Genomic DNA, 20,052 nt, shown 5'->3' with positions numbered 1-20,052 from the left:
ATATTTTCCTACCGCCTCATCCCCATCCCCAGGATCTGTACCGTAAAGTCCAGCGATTATATACTTTCCTTTGGAAGTTCAAACCCAAACCCAGTTTGCCCCATCTGTCTTGTGATTTGGGCCCTGATACATCTGCCCGCTAAATGGCACATGTATGCAGACACACATATACAGTGCTTGCTTTTTGTATTCCATAAGCAACTTGGAGATGAAGAAGCTTGAATCTCATCATGAAATCTACCTTTCTGGAGTAGTCACAGCACATGAAGAAACTGGAATATAAAACAACAGTTTCTCCTTTGCTTGCAATCTGTATGAGTGTTCCAGGCCTGATCCCTTTTGAACAGTAGCACAAAAACTTTTGAGATTCATCTCAGAAACTAAGACATTCAGGACAATTATATTTCTGAGATTGTCTGTAACCCTTTACTATCCACTAAAGGTAATGATATAGGATCTACCGTAAACCCATTTATACCTCTAGACAAGGGGTAGGTAATTATTTGGCTTGGCAAGCCACTTACAGATCTCCAAACATTGTGAGGCTTCACCATCAATCACAGGTATTTATTAAGCATCTACTGAATGCCAGCACTATACTAAGCGCTCGGGCAAAAGTACAACAGAAGCAGAATCCAAGTTCCCTGCTTCCAAGACTATTATGGTGAAGACTAGAGTGGGAGGAGCAGGAAAGGGCATTAAAGTGGTAGAAGCAGTTGAACTCATGGTCTCAGAAGCTCCTAACTAGCACTGAGTCTGCTATGATCCCATTTCACCACTCCAAGCCAAATAATAATAATAATAATAATAATAATGATGGCATTTGTTAAGCGCTTACTATGTGCAGAGCAAAGTCCATAGGGCTGCCTTCTGCAGGGGGTCGGTGCTGATTACAAGCTGTTTATTTCATCTGTGGCAGAAGTAATATGCTCAAAATTAGTTAGGAGGCAATGCTGGTTGAAAGAAGTCCAACCACATCCACTCCCAATCAATTTCTGGCCCAGATCCATCCTGGAGGCCAGAGTACATCAGATGGGGGACAGAATCTGGCCCTCAGCCATTTTTGCATCTCCCCACCTTCGCACCTAGCCTCCCACTTCCTCTGCCCAATCTAGAGTGAATGTAGTTCACATAGAAATTAGAATCTTTGAGAAGCACCAGAGGCAACACAGCCTAGTGGAAAGAGCACAGGCCTCGGAGTCAGAGGACATGAGTTCTAATTCTGGCTCTATACCTGCCTAGTCTGTGATCTTGAGCAAAGTCATTCAACGTCTCTGTTACCTCATCTGTAAATGAGGATAAAAATGCCTGTTCACTCTTCCTCTAACTGGGGAAGAGGGATTGTGTCTGATCTGCTTATACTGTTTCTACCCCAGCACTTAGTACAGCACTTAGCACATATTAAGTGGTAAAATACCAAAACTATTATTATTATACACCATCTACTGACCTAGCCCTCTTGTTGTATATATCATTGTTCTTGTCTTTTATTTTGTCTTTGTGTTTTGTTACATCCTTCCTTATATATCTGTCACTCATCCCCTCTCCCCTTCTCTATTCTCAGACTGGGAGTCCCTTTAGGAGTAGTACTAGTAGTAATACTATTTATGCACTTAAATGTGTGCAAAACACTATACTAAGCACTGGGAGAGGGTCAGGGACCTTGTCTAATTCTCACCTGTGTATTTTTTCCCACCAAAAAAACAACCAAAAAAGCCGCTATATGGACCAGAAGCAGCCACGGTCAAAACAAATAATTTATTTGTATCTTAATAAACAAAATGATTGACTCCTACCTCCCAAATAGTTCAATCATGGGGCTATTAATTTGACATGTGGGAGGGATTAAAGCTTAATAGGGAGTATGACTATTTGAGTGCTATGGCCTTCGAATTTCATTCTGGAACAAGAAATGTTGAAGAAATCACGGCGTATACTTGAGGTGACAAACTAAAATTCCAGTCCTATCTAGATTTCTAGGTCAGATTGCTAGAATAAAAAGGTTTCACTTTCTCTTCGGATATGAAAGTTGGGTGGGTGTCCAAACTAAAGAATGAACTTCTTAAGGTTCACTAGTTTGCAGTAGCTTCTCATTAAAATGAGACTAATCATGTTGACTCCAGTTTGGAAAGTTTCCATCAATCAGGATACCACCTGACCTGAACTTTTTGCTAATCCTGGCCTACTGAATATGCTCAAAAAGAGCTATTTCCATCCTCTAAATCATGGGCATCTTGTATTCACACATGTTAAATGGCACACAAAATATCTCTGGTAATGACACCCACACAGGCTTTCAATCTCTTGATAATGTTTTTAATAATAAAGCTTTGAAGCTCAATTGTTCTTGCTTCAAAATTCTTAAAAAATCCTGTTATGGGACAGAAATACGAGATTAATGGATATCTTGCAACAAAAGATAAATGGCACTGTAAGGATACCACAAAACTGGGAGAAAAATTAATTGAACCTATACTTTTGATAAATATTTATTTTTTGCAGAAGAAAAATGCATACTAGTTTAAGCTGTCATTATACTAACCTACATCCTATTTTTCATATTATTAGTAATACATAATGTGGTAGTTTATATTCAAAAATAAAACCAGAATGTATATACCTCATGTATTTATCCAGAAATATACCAAGGTTACTATGGTTACAAAAAATCCATTACCTTTGAATACAGAATGAAAAAGTTTGACTTAAAGTGTGCACTATTTATTATAGCAAACATCAACAGCCTTCGGGAGGTTCTCTAACTGGATTCATTTTTCAGTGTCAGAACTGACCCACCATGCTACTAGCTTATGGCCTATGCAAGGCAAAATACTTGAACTGTATGCATTTTTAAATATGTTTTGTACTAACTCAAAGTGCAGAAACACCTTTGAGTTTTAATGTTTCATATTGAAGGGAAAATTTAAAAAAAATCCATGTAGACCAACATGCTAAGTAGAGTCAAACATGGAATGTTTTTCACTTTTTACCTATTTCAGGCAAAAAAAAAAAAATCAATGAGCCTAAATTCAACAGAAGCATGGCATTTTAACACCATGAAGAAAGACTGCAGGAGTATGTCAACAAAGGCTGGATTCACAGCCTCTGTATGGAAAAATGCTAGTTATAGGAGGCAAAGACTACCTTAGCATTGTACTGCCAAGAGATTAAGTATACAAAATGATGGAGTAAAAGCAAAATAATAGCACTGGAAGACCTTAAGTTCATTTCCCTATGTTGATATCCAGCAGGTGGCTGTTTATTCTTGAACATCTCCAGGAAGAGAAATTCAAAAACCTCAACGACCCATTTTAGTATCCAACAACCCTAAAGTTTAGAAACTTCTTCCTTACGACTGTAAAAACCAGGCCACATATATTATGCACCTCTGTGGCCACTGTACTATATACAAGTTAATCCAGAAAGAAACAGCTTCTGAGAGGAAGGGGGTGTGACCTGTACTTTCCTTGGAAAGATCAAAATTCCTCTGGAGCTTCTCTTTCTAGCATTGTTCCTCGTGGTCTTAATCTCTCTTTGTCCAGGGCTTTGCATGCCTGCAGGATTGCTTAGTGACCACTACAGAATGACTGCTGAAATTGTTGTCCATTTTGATCGTAATTATAGTACTTGTTATCTTTTCTAATTTCTCTTTAGAGAATTCTAGACCTGTATGGTAGCTTGAGAGATCAATTATCCATCTCTCCCCACCATCCCCACCACAGCTTCCTAGCAGGATGATTTCAAACTGAAACCAGAGCCCGTTGTTGGGTAGGGATTGTCTCTATATGTTGCTGAATTGTACTTTCCAAGCACTTAGTACAGTGCTCTGCACACAGTAAGCACTCAATAAATACAACTGAATGAATGAATAATTCTTTCTGGAAAATCTTTAGAGAAGAAAATCCTACAGCTCCTTTGGTAACCTATTCCAAGGTCTTGAAACCCTTTTATTTTGCAAAGTTCTTTTTAAGACTTGACCTGAACACCCCTTGTTGGGATTTAAACCCAAGGCCTCTCATTCTTACAGACAAAACTATTAGCTGTATTCATACAATATCCTGCCCTTTAACCAATTACAGCATGTAAACCAGGTGAGGATAGAATCTGCTACCAAAGAGAGCACACAGAGATAGTCTGTTCTACAACCTCAGCATTAACTGGTTTCCAGTGAAGATGCCAAGTGCCTCTTTCAACAATGGTGCTTGAATGGGATGAGGGCTCAGCAGTGCCTGCTGCTGAAAAAAATACATATATTCAATTCCACCACTGCCTAGTGCACTGACTTTACTCCAACCTCCCTACAACGAGGGCTATTGGTCACTGGGGAATGGGCAACGAAGTACAGAAGGCTTGGCTCAACACTTCCTTAAAAAGGAACAATAAACCAAAGGACATATCCCACTGACGGTAGGATTCCCTAAGGTAAAGCAACACTAAGAACTGCAGATGCAATACAACAATATGGGATAATCTTTATGTAGTGCAAGTGTGGTTTAGAATGTTTGACCCTCCTAGGTGGGCTATACAACCACCCACTCCCCACCATGGGTAAACTTCCCTGTCAGTGATATCTTCAAATATAAAGGACAATTTTATATTTGCATTACAATATATCCCTTCATATGTTCACAAATGATAATTGAGTCCCTTACCCCAAGTCTTTCCATTTTACCCCTTTCAACTATGGACTAGTTCACAAATCCCTAATAATCTATGGTATTCTGTTGGTCGAGCAGAATTGTTATATCCTAGGTTTCAAGATGTAGCAATAGTATCTCATTATTATATGCATATGATAGCTTCACCTACACCTACACTTAATTCCATGGCTCATTTTTTCAACAAACTTGTTCTTCCTTATAGATGGTTAATCTAAATCTACAAGTTAGCCTATTGAAATGAAACTATACAAGGAGTTGCAAACTACTTCCTCTAGTTTACATCTAGATTTACTGTACCACGCATGAATCGCTTTATGACATCCTCCACACTACAGAAAGGCTGGAGATGTCCCTCAGCTTTCCCTTCCTATTATCATTACTATGATATTTCTAAGCACTACTGTGTCAAGCACTATCCTAAGCAGTGGTGGAGAGACAGATAATCAGGTGGGACACTGTCCCTGTCCCACATGGGGTTCGTTCATTCATTCATTCAATTGCATTTATTGAGCGCTTACTGTGTGCAGATCACCGTATTAAGCAATTGGGAAGTACAAATTGGCAACATATAGAGATGGTCCCTTCCCAACAACGAGCTCACAGTCTAGAAAGGGGAGACAGACAACAAAACAAAACAAGTAGATGGGTGTCAATACCATCAGAATAAACAGAATTATAGCTATGTACACAGTCTAAGGAGGGAGAACAGGTATTGAAAGTTATTATCCCTTCCTGCTCATTTCCCCCTACATAGTATGCTTACCTCCTCCTCGGGTGTGCCAAACCAAACATTCTCTTCCATCAAATACTATTTCCAGATCCAGTCCTTGATTAATCCTATTGTTTTCCTCGCTAAGTCTTCTTCAGCCACCTTAGAACTCCTAGGCACTTGCCAGTTTGCTTATTTTTGTTATTTGCTATTGATTTATTTATATACCCATATTTAATATTTCTATCCACTCTCAGTCAACTACTGTATCCTTCATCAGTGGATGGCCTCCTGTTTTCTCTATAAGCAGCAGAATGGCCTAGTGGCAAGAGCCCGGGCTTGGGAATCAGAGGACGGGGGTTCTAATCCCAGCTCTGCTACTTGTCTGCTGTGTGACCTTGGGCATGTCACTTAACTTCTCTGTGCCTCACCTACCTCATCTGTAAAATGAGAATTAAGACTATAAGCCCGATGTGGGACAGGGACTGGGTCCAGCCTGATTACCTTGTATCTACCCCAGCACATAGTACAGTGCCTGGCACGTAGTAAGCATTTAAATATCATAAAAAAGGCATCCAATGAGCTCTTCACCTCCAACGTATCCATACTCTTCACCCATTACACCTTAGCTTGTGCTCTTCTTTGCTTCAGACTAGTCCTTTCATACCCTCACAGCCCCAGTAGGGATGTTCCTCCTGGTAGAGCCAGGATTAGAACTCAAGTCTTGGCTCCCAAGGTCTTGCTTATGCCAGTTCCAGAGTGATTTTCCTACTCCTCCCCCATCCTCCCCTTCTCCACCTCAGCATGGGAAAGGGCTAGCAGTACTGACCACTCCGCAGTTACTGGGGACTGATTCAGGATAATCTCCAGCAGACTGACAATCTATCATATTTATTAAATCCTTACTGTGTGCAGAGCATCATCACCATCATCAGTGGAATTTTATTGAGTACTTCTTGTGTGCAGTAAGCACTTGGCAGAGCACTGAACTAACTGCTTGGGAGTGTACAAGAAAACAGAGATGGTACACATATTCCCAACCCACAAAGAGCTTATAGTCTAGAGGAGGGGACACACATTCAAAATAAGTGGTGGCAGAGGAGCAATGAAGAGCCAAAACACTCCAGGTAACTAGCTGGATCCAGGATGGGGGCTTCTGGATTGGTTCAGCTGGAAAGGCTCCACAGTGCTTGCTTTTTTAATCCTTCCAGGTTAAACTGTGAAAAAAAACTACTAGCAGCAAATAATCCTATCAGTAGCTGACCCACAAGGCAGATTTTCTAAAGGCTCTTAAAAAGAAACACAATGAAGAGGGGAAAATGTTTCAGGCTGATGTGAGCTATGCCTTGAGCAATCACAGTCTGTGCAGAGATAAGAGAATGAGGAAGAGGAGGAAACCACTGGAGACAACAGGAAACTGTCCCTCCCTCATAGTCACCTCAGTTCTAGTTCTCAACACTACAATATGGATGATGGCAATGGAGAAAAGAGTAGGAATTTTACAAACCAAAATAAAATGCTTTAAAACCAAAACAAGATTTACGAGCATCCCCCCAAACCATAAAAAAGCAAAATTACATACTTGTGACAGTGTGATCTGTTCCACTTCCCATGTAAATCACCACACCATCCATATACAGAGTATACTGAGTTATAATGCCATTGGGTTTTGCTGGTAAACTCCAGATCAAAAGCAAAGAGGTAGGCAGAGACTTGGCGGTTGGTGGTTGAACATCCTCTGGGGCTGGAAAAAGATTTATAAAGTCTTTTTTTCCCTCCCCCAAGATCAAACTTCTAAAACCAGAACCAATGAATCAATGAGCAAAACTGAGACTTGCACAGAAATGTTGCTGATTTTTTAAGTAACATGCTGGTAATCTCTACCAAAAACATACACCAAAAAAAATTAGACCAGATGGGAATTCCTATAGCTATCATGGTATAGATAGAGCACTGGACAGAAAAATCAGAAATCCTAATTCTTTGAATTAGTTCAATGACTGAGTTCCTATGTGACTTCATCATTAAAAGCCATCTTGCTACTGACCAGGAAGGTTGTCAAGGGTGGAGGAGAATGGCCATTGCTACACTTATGATTTGCAGGATGCTTCTCCTGATCCCTTTACCAGAGAACATGGACACTGCCATTCCTGCAGAGTAGAGACTTCCTCCTCTGAGTCTACAATATGATTCTGGATTTGGGTCAATATAGTTACTGAATGATTACATAATTGGTCATGATCTTATCAACCGTATTTATTGAGCACTATGTGAACAGCACTGTGCTAAGCATTTGGGAAAGTACAACAGAATTAGTGGACAATTTCCCTGCCAACAACTAGCTTACAGCCTAAAGGATAATACAACTGGGGTAGGACAATTCTAATACTACAGAGGTAAGGAATACCAGGTGTCACAGGGTGCAAGAAAGTCCATCAGTGGAAGTCTCAGCTTCCAAAATTAGAGCCATTTCTTCTCTTCCAGAGCACCCACAAACAAACCTGGGGTGGAGGATTTTCTTCTCAATTAATCCAGAAAATATTCCTAACCATGGATAGATGGTGTGTCTGTCCTTTTCTCTCTCTGCCCTTTTCTGTTCCTCTCTTCCTATACTACTCTTGTCCACCATTGCCCCTTCCTTTCTACCTCATGGCCCTCAACATTTGCATTAGTGTCTCTTCTTCTCACCTAAGTACCTATACTCAATTCTCTCTACTTTGTGCCTCTCCCTTAGCTCAGTAATTCTTTCAGGGTCCAGGATCAGGGAGGGGCAGGGAGAGGCACTATCTTAATGACTGGTTTCTCTTAACTATTGTAATTTAGGTGCCATGGTGTCCATCTGATTGCCTGGGGCCAAAGGGAGCCTCTTTTTTCTTCTGTGGTTCACTGGCATCCTTAGCCTGTTTGCCCCAGAGGGAAGAATCATGATGGAATTACACACCCAAATGATGAAAGTAGAAAACTCAAGAGGGTGCAGGGGTGGGGAAGCATTTCCCCTCACAACTTTTAAAGCTTCCCTTAGAAACTATATTAACCTAAGATTTCAGCAATTCACTATGTATAAAACAGATGTTATACCAGATCCTTGGAGAGAAGTTGCTTCATGGTTAGGGAGGTTGAGTCTTTAACCGTAGAACTATAAAATATGTTTCTCTTTTTGCTCCCCACCTCAGTGCAAGCTTTTCCAAACATTAACTTACACTTACAACTTCTGAGGCACAGGTACTTAAGTGAGAGTTAAGAAGAGATGAAGGAAGTCAAGCAACGATTAATAAATGGCTCAAATGGCATTTAGAAGTTCCATCACACTGAAATAATTGTTGCCAATGCTGGTGTTTAGCAGTTAAAAGAGACCATGGAAATCAACCGTTTGATTCTCAATTTCATACTGTACCATACAATCAATTCTTTTTAGTCAGACTGTCTCTAGATTTACTTCTGAGCCATAGTAAAATGAGGAAGCTTTCATTAATCTTTCAGATGCTTCATATTAATGACAAGGCTCTTGCATGAACAATGTAACAGCAATTAAAAAGCCCATTAATCTGCATTACAGCTATTAAAGATGCATGTCATTAAAGGGTATGGAGTTTGATTCATTTTCGCACCCCCCCAAAAAATGGAGCAATTATGGTCTGGCATTGCACTTTGTCATCAAATTAGGTTGGGGTTTTCCAGCAAATGGCTTTGCAGCATTTAGCTCTTCTCCTATTTTATTATTCATGACTGAAATGTGGAAGTCAAGACCTTTGAAATTACTTTACCTTCTTGTGGAGTGGAGATGTTCAATGCCTGTGAGCTCTCAGTACAGCCAGCCAAAGTGCAAGCAGTTAGGGTTACAGCATAGTTTTTGAAGGGTAGCAAGCCTGTCAATATGCCTACAATTTAACAAAGGAAAGGTTTATCTGTGTATAGTATGCATCCTCACATACAAACATAATACAGCTATAGAATACAGTAAACACATCTAACATTTAGATTCACAAATGCACCATTTATATGTATGTGGCTACAGATGCAATCATATTAGTGATTGTGTCTCTATTGTCACCCTCCTCATTGAAAGACATTCCCACAGATCCAGTTTTCTTAAGGCCAGATCTCATTCATCAAGAGCATTCCTTCTTGAGGTGTTTAACACACTGACAGTGTTCACTCTACCAACTCTGAATTGTGGCCCAACAGCCAGTAACAAAGAGCAGTGTTGTCTAGTAGGTAGAGCACAGGCCTAAGAGTCAGAGGATCTGTGTTCTAATCCAAGCTCTGCCACTTGTCTGTTGAGTTACCCTGGGCAAATCGCTTAACTTTTCTGTGACCTCAGTTAGCTCATATGTAAAATGGGGATTTAAGACTGTGAGCCCCATTTGGGACATGGACTATGTCCAACCTGACTAGCTTGTATCAACCCTGGCACACAGTAACTCTTAACAAATAATGTGGGGAAAAAAAAGCTGCTTAGCCAGGGTGAGGGTGTTGTCAAAGACTATTAATCAAAAGATTTTTGAGTGCACTTAATATAACGCTAGGTAGTTCCTTTAAGCACAAGCAATTATATATGGAGTTGCACCACTGTCTAGGAGCCTGAAAAATCAGACTGTATTCAAAGTCTGTTCATTAGCTTTAAAGCAGACCTAAAAAAACCCCACACTTTTGAGACGTTTATTAAAAATGATGGGTGATCCCAAGAGAGATGAGGCTTTATTTCAAATTTGGGAACATCTGATGGATGAAGATCATTTTGCTTTGCCGTTTCAGCTCAAGGAATCTTTTTTACAGTTTGGACATTTCAGTTACTATCTAAATTTAATTTGCTATATTTCATAATCACTATAGTTTCAATCTCTTGTGCTCCAAACAACACCTCTCATAAGAAAAGATTCCCCTTTAAGCTTCAAGATCTTTCTTCTGGGAAAATATTCCTCTCAGTGTACTTCTGTTCCAAGCCCCATATCTGTTTTGTGTCATGAAAGAGCATTGCTGGAGAAATTTACAATACAGCATTTCCCTGGAAAATACAGATTCTTTAAGTGAAACTAGACCACCTTTCAGGTAATTTATCAGAGTTCACATTTCTCATTTCAAGGCAGGTGAAAAAATAATAAATACTGAGAAATGAAAGCTGCAAAACTGACAAAAAAGGAAAGCAGATGTGTTGGCTTTTGGCAACTTTTAATATTGTTTAGAGGGCTTAGGTCTGTTTGTAAATCACATCTAAATCACTTGTAAATCACAGATGGCCTCTACATGCCTTCTAAACAAGAAATGCTTGAGAAAAATCAGGAAAGCTACTAGATTTCTTCAAGTACTGCTACACTCAAATATATGCTCTACATTTTCTTTTTTAATTGAATTATTTTTAATTGCATGCAATATAGGGACTTTTAGCACATATCTATGACAAAACAGAATTAGAAAATCTGACAAAATCTAAAAGTTACAGGATACTAATTTTCAAAGTTTCATTTACTATTTGTAAATGATGCTATCCCAGATGGAGAAGAGAGGGCGATGAAATGATATATGGCCGCAATATTTTGCACTGTATTCCTCTCAAAATGGTTCTACTGTTTATGACAATGATAGAGATATTTTATCTCCTTACCTATCTCTGCCTTTAGGTAGCAGAATTCCTCTCCATACCAAGTTGAACATCAATCTCTAAGGTTATATGGGGCCACCCTTCTACATAGCTTTAAGAGCTGGACTTACTAACAGAAGACTCATCCAATTTCCACAGTGGTCTCATCAGAGTAGTCTCCGTACAATACTCAACATTAAATGGCAGTAAAAGATTCCAAACCAAGAGGTCCTTCAATGCCATCAGCTCACCAAAATCGAAGCCATGTTTCCAACAACAAGGCCCCATGGGCAAGATGTGTGAGAAGAATAAATGACCACAGGATGCCTAAGGTGCTGTTGTAGGATGAACTGAAATGGAGGGCAGCATAAATGATATAAAAACATAGTGAAGCACACTCTCAAACAATGTGAAATAGCAGTAGCCTGTTGGAAGATATAATGATGGCATTTGTTAAGCACTTACTATGTGCCAAGCACTGTTCTTCTGTTCACTGATCACATGTCCAAGACTGAACTCCTTGTCTTCCCTCCCAAACCCGGCCCTCTCCCTGACTTCCCCATCACTGTTGATGGGACTACCATCCTTCCCGTCTCACAAGCCTGCAACCTTGGTGTCATCCTCGACTCCGCTCTCTCGTTCACCCCTCACATCCAAGCCGTCACCAAAACCTGCCGGTCTCAGCTCCGCAACATTGCCAAGATCCGCCCTTTCCTTTCCATCCAAACCGCTACCCTGCTCATTCAAGCTCTCATCCTATCCTGTCTGGACTACTGTATCAGCCTCCTCTCCAATCTCCCATCCTCTTGTCTCCCCCCACTTCAATCCATACTTCATGCCGCTGCCCAGATTGTCTTTGTCCAGAAACGCTCTGGGCATGTTACTTCCCTCCCCAAAAATCTCCAGTGGCTACCAGTCCACCTACACATCAGGCAGAAACTCCTCACCCTCGGCTTCAAGGCTGTCCATCACCTCGCCCCCTCCTACCTCACCTCCCTTCTCTCCTTCTATAGCCCAGCCCACACCCTCCGCTCCTCTGCCGCTAATCTCCTCTCCGTGCCTCGTTCTCACCTGTCCCGCCATCGACCGCCGGCCCATGTCATCCCCCTGGCCTGGAATGCCCTCCCTCCACACATCTGCCAAGCTAGCTCTCTTCCTCCCTTCAAGGCCCTACTGAGAGCTCAGCTCCTCCAAGAGGCCTTCCCAGACTGAGCCTCCTCCTTCCTCTCCCCCTCCTTCCTCTCTCCATCCCCACCGCCTTACCTCCTTCCCTTCCCCACAGCACCTGTATATATGTATATATGTTTGTACGTATTTATTACTCTATTTTACTTGTACATATCTATTCTATTTATTTTATTTTGTTAATAAGTTTTGTTCTCTGTCTCCCCCTTCTAGACTGTGAGCCCACTGTTGGGTAGGGACCATCTCTATATGTTGCCAACTTGTACTTTCTAAGCACTTAGTACAGTGCTCTGCACACAGTAAGCACTCAATAAATATGATTGATTGATTGATTGATTGTTCTAAGTGCTGATGACTACAGGACTCAGACTATGCTGGCATGTAGCATGTATAAGTGGGGTTGAGAAGCAGCATAGACTAGTAGAGAGACCACAGGCTGCTTGCCAGTTGTATGACCTTGGGCAAGTCATTTAACTGCTCTGAGTCTTGGTTTCCTCATCTGGAAAATGGGGATTAATTGTCTCTTCTCCCTCCCCTTTAGTCTATGACCCCATGTGGAACAAGGGCTGAGTTCAACCTGACTATCCTGTCTCTACCTCAGTGCTTAACACATAACAGACACTTAATAAAGACAATTATTTATTATCAGGGGTCACTTTCTTTGAGCAGTCTTTGCTATTTCTTGACTTCAGATAGCTTTCCAGGTGTTTATTTTTAAACCAGGGGAATAGAATTTACAGGGGGTGAAAATGACGATTATTGAAGTTTGGGGTTTGGTCCAAGGCCTTAAAGAAAGTACGTGGCAGGATAAAGATTCAATGTCATGACACCGAATCGCCATCAGTTGCTATAACTACTATGTCACACTGAGATGGATTTAGAAATACAGCCCCATCACTAATGAAGGCCTCTACTGGGCTTCTTACGTGGAACTAAAGCACCCATAGGAACCTCGAGGTAAACTTTCCTGTTCCTGAAAATTACTACTGGTTTTAATGTTCAGTTTGGAGCTACCAGATAAAATTGGTTGTGGAGAACTTGGAGACGGTTCAGAGATTTGTCACAGGGTTAAAAGGGCTGAGATTGTTCTGCTTGGACAAGAGAAGACTGTGGGTGGATTTAATAGTATAAGACAGTTCCTTATAGGGCAGTGGTCAGCTGTTTTTCAGCTCCATGAAGGACAGAAATGAAAAAACTGGCTTAAATTGCAGTCTGGGGAGGTGTGTTAACATACATTAACAATTTGCACTGTTGGCCATAGAGATAAATGCCTGACTAACAGGGTGGATTATTTTTTCTGCAAAGACCTTTACATATTGGTGAACCTGGAATGATGCAGGTAGGAGGCAGGAGAGGCTGCGTCATGGCAGGACATGGACTAAATGACCTTTCGGAGTTCCCGTTGACCCAAAGTTTCTTTGGATTTTGAATAGCAAAAGGACAGCATCCAGAACGGGGAACTTGTTTGCAGCCTTCTGATAATGGAAGGGAGTTATTTGAAAGCACATTCAATAAGCATAAAGTAGGCCTTATTGATGTTTTAAAAGTGTGAGTAACCCATGAAACCCAAGAGTGTTGTCATCTGGATCAAAACCATTGGCACTAGCTGGTCCGGTGATCTCACTGCTAAGCGCTAATGCATTTGGCATTGCTGCCTAACACTGAGAAACTGACATGCCCCACTAAGTGAGTTTTGAAAGAAAGGACATTCATTCTTTTAGAATTGCAGTTTCATGAACCATTCAGTGGATGTAGGGAACCAAAGCCTTCAGGAGAGGTTGGAGGGTATTTAGTTTTCCATTTAAACCTTTTTTCTATACTACAGAGTCTTAGTTTTGAGATAGGAGACTCGTTATTCTCATCTGCAAGATACCTTGAGAAAATACTGCTCATAATACTCCTCAAAAACCTCCAGTTCCTTCCCATTTCCCTCTGCACTGAGCAAAAACTCTTCAAAATCAGCTTCAAGTTTCTCCAACAACTGTCGGTCCGTTTCTCGTATCTGCTCTTTTCACCCACTACACCCAGCTCTCTCTTCATTCCACCCAAGCCAATCTTCTAAACATATCTTGTCCTCCACTCTCCCACAACCATGCCATTTCTCACATTCTCTCCCCAGCCCAGAATCCATCCTGCCCCAAATCAACAGACTCCGGCTTTCCTTGTGTTCACAATCCTTCAAAAATACCACTCCTTTTAACAAGACCATATTAGTTGCATCCAGGCTCACCATTTATGCGTATTGTTTACTCAATTATGCATTCAATTATTTATTCTGATAACTCTATTAGTAAACATGTTTAAAGATCCTTGTGGGCAGGCAATGGGTCTCTCGTTTCTGTTGTCTTTTCTAGGACCTTAGTACAGTGCACTGCATCCAGTGACCCCTCAATAAATACCATCACTAGTGCCCCATCACTACTCACTGCATGAAGTGCCTTGTGAGCTTAAGAGCATGTTTATCCATATCGACTTACATCTTCTACTATTTAAGCAACCACATTCACTCAGCCACATATCCAACTTTCTTCTTCATCCTCTCAAATTCATTTTGTGAGTCTCCCCTATTAGAGTATAAGCTTCTTGAGGGTGGAGATCATTTTTTTTTTAACTCCACTGAATTCTATGGGCTTATCACAGTCCTCTGAATACCATAGGCACTCGATAAATAGTGACTGATTGGAAGAGTGTACAGAACCATGGTTCCAGCCCTTGAGTTAATGGCAATCTGAATGCCTCCCAGAGAAAAAAGGGTCTTTCCAAAGAGAAACCTGTCCGGTTCAGAGAGTAACAAGGGGCAGATGGATTGTTTCCTCCTACTGATAGATATCTCCAACTCTTTTTTCACTCAGCCTCTAACTTCAAATTTCAAAAGAGCAAAAGAAAAACAATAATTGGACACAGCTTAACCGCCCAAGAGAAAATCACTACTGAATTGACACCAGCTGTGCAAGCTTTGAGTCTCTAATGGTACTGTTTGCTGAGAGGCAATAAAACAACAGAAATGAATCTGCTTTGACACTCACAATTTCCTATTAACTCTGCTGACTTAATGCAGGCAAACCCCAAAGCACCACCTCGAAATGGGGCAAGATCCCACAGCGTGATGGCTCCTTTTTAGAACACAACAGTTTGAAGGAAAAAAAAAAAGTACCAAGTTTCTATGTACACCCTCCGGCAAACTCCTTTCTTTTCCCCCCCTCAGCTGCCAACCTAGCTGCTTGGCCAGCATCCACTGTAATCTGTTCTCCTTCATTATGTTAATCTGTGGGCGGAAAGATTTCTGTCATCTTCGAATTGCTTGCACAGCAACGGTAAACACCTTGGCCTGTCTGTAATTGGACAGGTGTCTGCATTGATGTCACCCAGCTTTTAATTCAATTAAAGTACTGGCTGCTCTACTCTCATTACCCACTCATTTCCGCTGCACTTTTAGGCTGGCGGTGAAATTTACACACGGAGGCTCTACACCCCAGAGTCCAATGTCAGCAGTTCCATCACAGAGATCATCCCCAGTGCTCATGCATTATCTTAAAGGGGTCAGATGATCGCAGTGGTGATTTCACACAAGTCACGGCCATAACAAGTTGGTAAAAGGGCGGCTGGCCTTGTAAATCCCGCATTATGTCACCCAAGGGTCAGATCCGATTGCCACAAATAGAAGGGACGTTCATGATCAGTGACCATATTTCCTCTTCATCTCTCTGGAATTCCCCATCTGCAGAGCACAGTGTTCTGATGTCCTGCTTTAGTGTCTGTATTCTGATGGAAAAAGTGTGGGTGGGTGAGGGCAGTGTAAATGTGGGTTATTAGACAGTCTGCCTAGGGGACTGTAGCATGAGGCTAACAGCCATTGTTATCTGGAAACAACGTGAAGAAACCTCCCCTGGATGGTGAAGCTGGCTCCAACACGCCAGGTGAGAGAGCTCACAGCTTCTTCAGCTCAGTATTCTACTGCAGTGCAGATGAATTCTTCTGATTTTTAAATATACATCCCAGAATAAGTTCGTAGCCCGAAAAGCCACATGGTGGATGGATTACCGACAGTAAATCAATCCAATGCACTACGCTTTCTGCCCACTTAAAGGAACCTCTGTGAATAAATTAATGTTCCAACAGAGACATTTTGACACGGAGGCCCCATGAAACTAAATAATGACATTTGTTAAATATGGATGAAAATTGAGCAGTTTAACAGTGATCTAGAAACACAGCTAGAGTACTTCTGAGTCCAAAATAAGGTGCTTCTGCTTCCAAGTTTAAACATCTCTATGAAATAAAAATGAAGGTGAATGAGAATGCCCAGTACTTATTATCTAACCCTTATTCACCTGTTCGCTAAAAATTTCCTTTGGAGTAGAGAGTTTCAAAATAAGGTTCATTGGTCAACTGGAAAGCTGTTTTACAAATGAAAATGCACTTGCCTGGGTAAATGCTCTGGAGTCTCTGATACTTGACCTGATGGAAAGGAAAACTCTGAATAATATGACCCAGGGTTTTGGGGGAGGGCAAATGCTGAGATACTGAATGGAGAAGCATCCTGAATGGGAACTGCCCAAAAATTTATAGGACTGACTGCAAAACTGAGCCTTTCCTTGATTTCACATTTAGCGTACAATGAAAACATAAAGACTCTTTTAGAATTACTTAATTTTAAAGATGTGACTATCGGGATATTCTAGAAAAGTGTTTGATTCCTATTTGCTTTTCCTTAAAGGTAGATGGATTCTTTGGGTTATTCACTTCAGATTCAGTATCATTCTGATAAATCACTGAAGTTTTGACAACTTGGTTTGATTATAGTTATTGAGGCAAAGTAATGGATAGGAAACTGGATATAGGCATTTTGAACAGTGACAAAATGATAAAGCTGCAAAAAGATATTCAAATCCTATAGTGCAAATTCGTATAGCATAAAATAAAGTGCATAAACTATACAAAACACCATATGAAGATTGCATAATGCATGGGAAGCATAGGACATATTATGCATTCAGGAGAGTTAGGACAAAGCTATTAACTCATCAACACTGCATTACCTAATGAAATTCTTCTACATTATCTAAGCACTAGCATTACATCATTTCTATTTTTACTGTTTATGTCATAGGCCATATTTATGTTCCGGGTAAATGTTTCAAACCCAATTCCTTCCAAACTATATGAAAAGAGTTTACAATAAAATGGAAAATACCAAAAAAATGAATATACTGTGTTCCGTAAAAACTCAGATGCTCCCCCTGACTAGAGCATTTATTTTTTAATATTATTCTTAATTTATTCATACCCTTTCAATAATACCCCACTTAGGTTTTTTCTCTATTTCCCTTGTCAAATATTATAAAGAAATTTCAATGTACTCTATTACATTGGAAGAAGAAAGATTGAGGTCATCGGAGCAGAGTGATACAGGGATACAGGGAAAATTGGTCTCCTTTTGAGAGAAAAATGCTACTAGATAACTGCAAAGAGAGCAAAAGGTGCATCCTGTTGCGGTTGGCACATTCTTTACTCTGGCCCAAAAGTCACGTGAGGCTGCCCCGCTCTTTCTCCACCAGGAAATACACTAAACTGGTGTGGGTAATCACAGAAAAGTATAGAGCAATGAGAAACACGAAACTTCAAAGCTTGCAGGTGAGCCCACAGCTGACTGTTTTCTTTTTTTTTTTTTTCAACATTTTTTGTTAAGAAGCTATTAGGCCCCTAAAATGTAAAGAGTAATGTACTATGCTGTAAAACTGAGAAGGACGTGTGGAAAAAGCTCCAGGACTCTGCAATATCAGGGGGCATAATACATTCCATTCTGTCATAAAGCATAATAATAGCATAATAACAGCTGTGGCATTTGTTAGACCCTTACTATGTGCTCAGCACTGAACTAAGCACTGGGTTAAATACAATACAATCCGATTGGACAAAGTCCCTGTCCCACGTGGGACTCAGTCTAAACAGCTCAGCTAGTGCATCGTTAGGGAATTAGGAAACAGTTGTCTGGCAGTGTGAGCCTCTTTGAGATACAGGAAAAAATGGCCCAGGCATATATTCCAAGCAATGAAACAAAGAAGTCCTAGAACAGGAGTTCACCCTTACATGGAGATTTTCCAGGAATACAGCTCCCTTCGTCCTTATGGGAGAATTTAGAAGGTAGTTTCCTTATCTGTAAAATGGATTAAAAAAAAAATACCTGCTCACCCTACCTCCCTAAACTGGGACAGAGAACACGACCACTACATAAGTTCAAGGGCAAGTAGCAAAAGAGCCTTTCTATGTGATACTGTTTGACAGGACAAACAAAGACTAAACCGATCACCAAAAAACCTGTAGCCTCTAGTCTGTAAATTCGTTGTGGGCCGGGAATGAGTCTGTTTATTGTTATATTGTACTCCCCCAAGCAGTGTGGCTTAGTGGAAAGAACACGGGCTTGGGAGTCAGAGGACGTGGGCTCTAATCCCACCTCCGCCACTTGTCTGCTGTGTGACCTTGGGCAAATCACTTCTCTGTGCCTCAGTTACCTCATCTGCAAAATGAGGATTAAAAGTGTGAGCCTCACGTGGGACAACTTGATTTCCCTGTATCTACTCCAGAGCTTACAACAATGCTTAGCACACAGTAAGAGCTTAACAAATACCATAATAATAGTTATTATTATTACTTAGTACATAGTAAGTGCTCAATAAGTTTGACAGAATGAATGAAAACCAGTATCACAAATACCAAATCTGTCTCATGGGTCACTTCCATCGACAACTTCTGAACTTTTGAATTATTAGCAAATGTTTAATATGTGACTGCATGATTCCATTAGACTGTAAATTTCTCAAGGGCAGGGACTCTGTCTTACTTCTATTGTATGCTCCCAAGCACCTTGTGCAGTGCTCTACACCCTGTAGGCTCTCAATAAATGCCGTTTGCTGGTGATACCCCAAAACCAGATAGCAAGGCAGGACTGCAAATGAAGTCCAAGTCTACCAGCATTAAGCAGAACACCACGTCAGCCCAGGTTCAGGGGATGAGGTGTGTGGTGAATGGGTGGCAAAATACCTAGAACATGAATGCATAGTGAGCTGAAAATGAGAGCAAGGTGCTAGACGAAACATTAGAAGGATGCAGTTAAATGCAGATATAGGCAATGCTGCATCCCAGTTTAATGTTGGACGAAAGCTACAGCGGAACTCCTGCTCCCCTCCAGACAAGAAAGAAGGGTCTTTTTTCCTTTTTTTTCAACAGAAGCTTCAGATAATGAAATGTAAGGGGAAAAATGAAAACCCTCACCAAACACCACAAAAGCAAAAACATCCCCTTAAGGGACAGTGTTTAAATGGGAATGGTTTAGTTAAAGATTATTAGTCCTGCACTGGGTCTTGATGCCACACAAGCATCCATAGGCCAACTCAGCCATTAATAATGATAGCAACAATAATAATGATGTAAGTTAAGTGCTTACTATGTCTCAACCATTGTACTAAGTGCTGGGATAAATACAAGATAAACAGATCAGACACAGTCCTTGTCCCATAGGGGGTTTACAGTCTAAGTAGGAGGGGGTAGCATTTAATCCCCAATTCACAGATGTGGAAACTTAAGGCACAGAGAAGGTAAGTGACTTGCCCTAGCGTGGCTTAATGGAAAGAGCAAGGGCTTGGGAGTCAGAGGTTGTGGGTTCTAATCCCGGCTCTGCCACTTATCAGCTGTGTGACTTTGGGCAAGTTACATCTTCTCTGGGCCTCAGTTACCTCATCTGTAAAATGGGAATTAAGACTGTGAGCCCCACATGGGACAAACTGATTACCTTGTATCTACTCCAATGCTTCGAACAGTGCTTGCACATAATAAGCACTTAAATACCAACATAATTATTATTATTATTATTATTCTTAATCAATCAATCAATCAATCGTATTTATTGAGCGCTTACTATG

The 20,052-nt window shown here is 40.8% G+C and overlaps 1 protein-coding gene across 1 annotated transcript in view; it reads right to left on the bottom strand.

The window, feature by feature from the left end:
• The window catches only part of USH2A (usherin), a 443,094-nt gene that overhangs the window by 241,363 nt on the left and 181,679 nt on the right, over positions 1–20,052 (bottom strand). Inside the window, exons 32-33 of the mRNA XM_038760847.1 lie at positions 9,135–9,248; positions 6,953–7,114 (exon numbers count right to left, since the gene is read on the bottom strand). Coding sequence (XP_038616775.1) covers positions 6,953–7,114; positions 9,135–9,248 — 276 coding nt within the window. The remainder of the gene's footprint in view (positions 1–6,952; positions 7,115–9,134; positions 9,249–20,052) is intronic.

This window comes from Tachyglossus aculeatus, chromosome 19 (genome assembly GCF_015852505.1).
Source record: "Tachyglossus aculeatus isolate mTacAcu1 chromosome 19, mTacAcu1.pri, whole genome shotgun sequence".
Lineage (NCBI taxonomy): Eukaryota > Metazoa > Chordata > Mammalia > Monotremata > Tachyglossidae > Tachyglossus > Tachyglossus aculeatus.
Note: the sequence above shows the minus strand (reverse complement) of the source record. Positions and strands in the feature narration are given on the sequence as shown.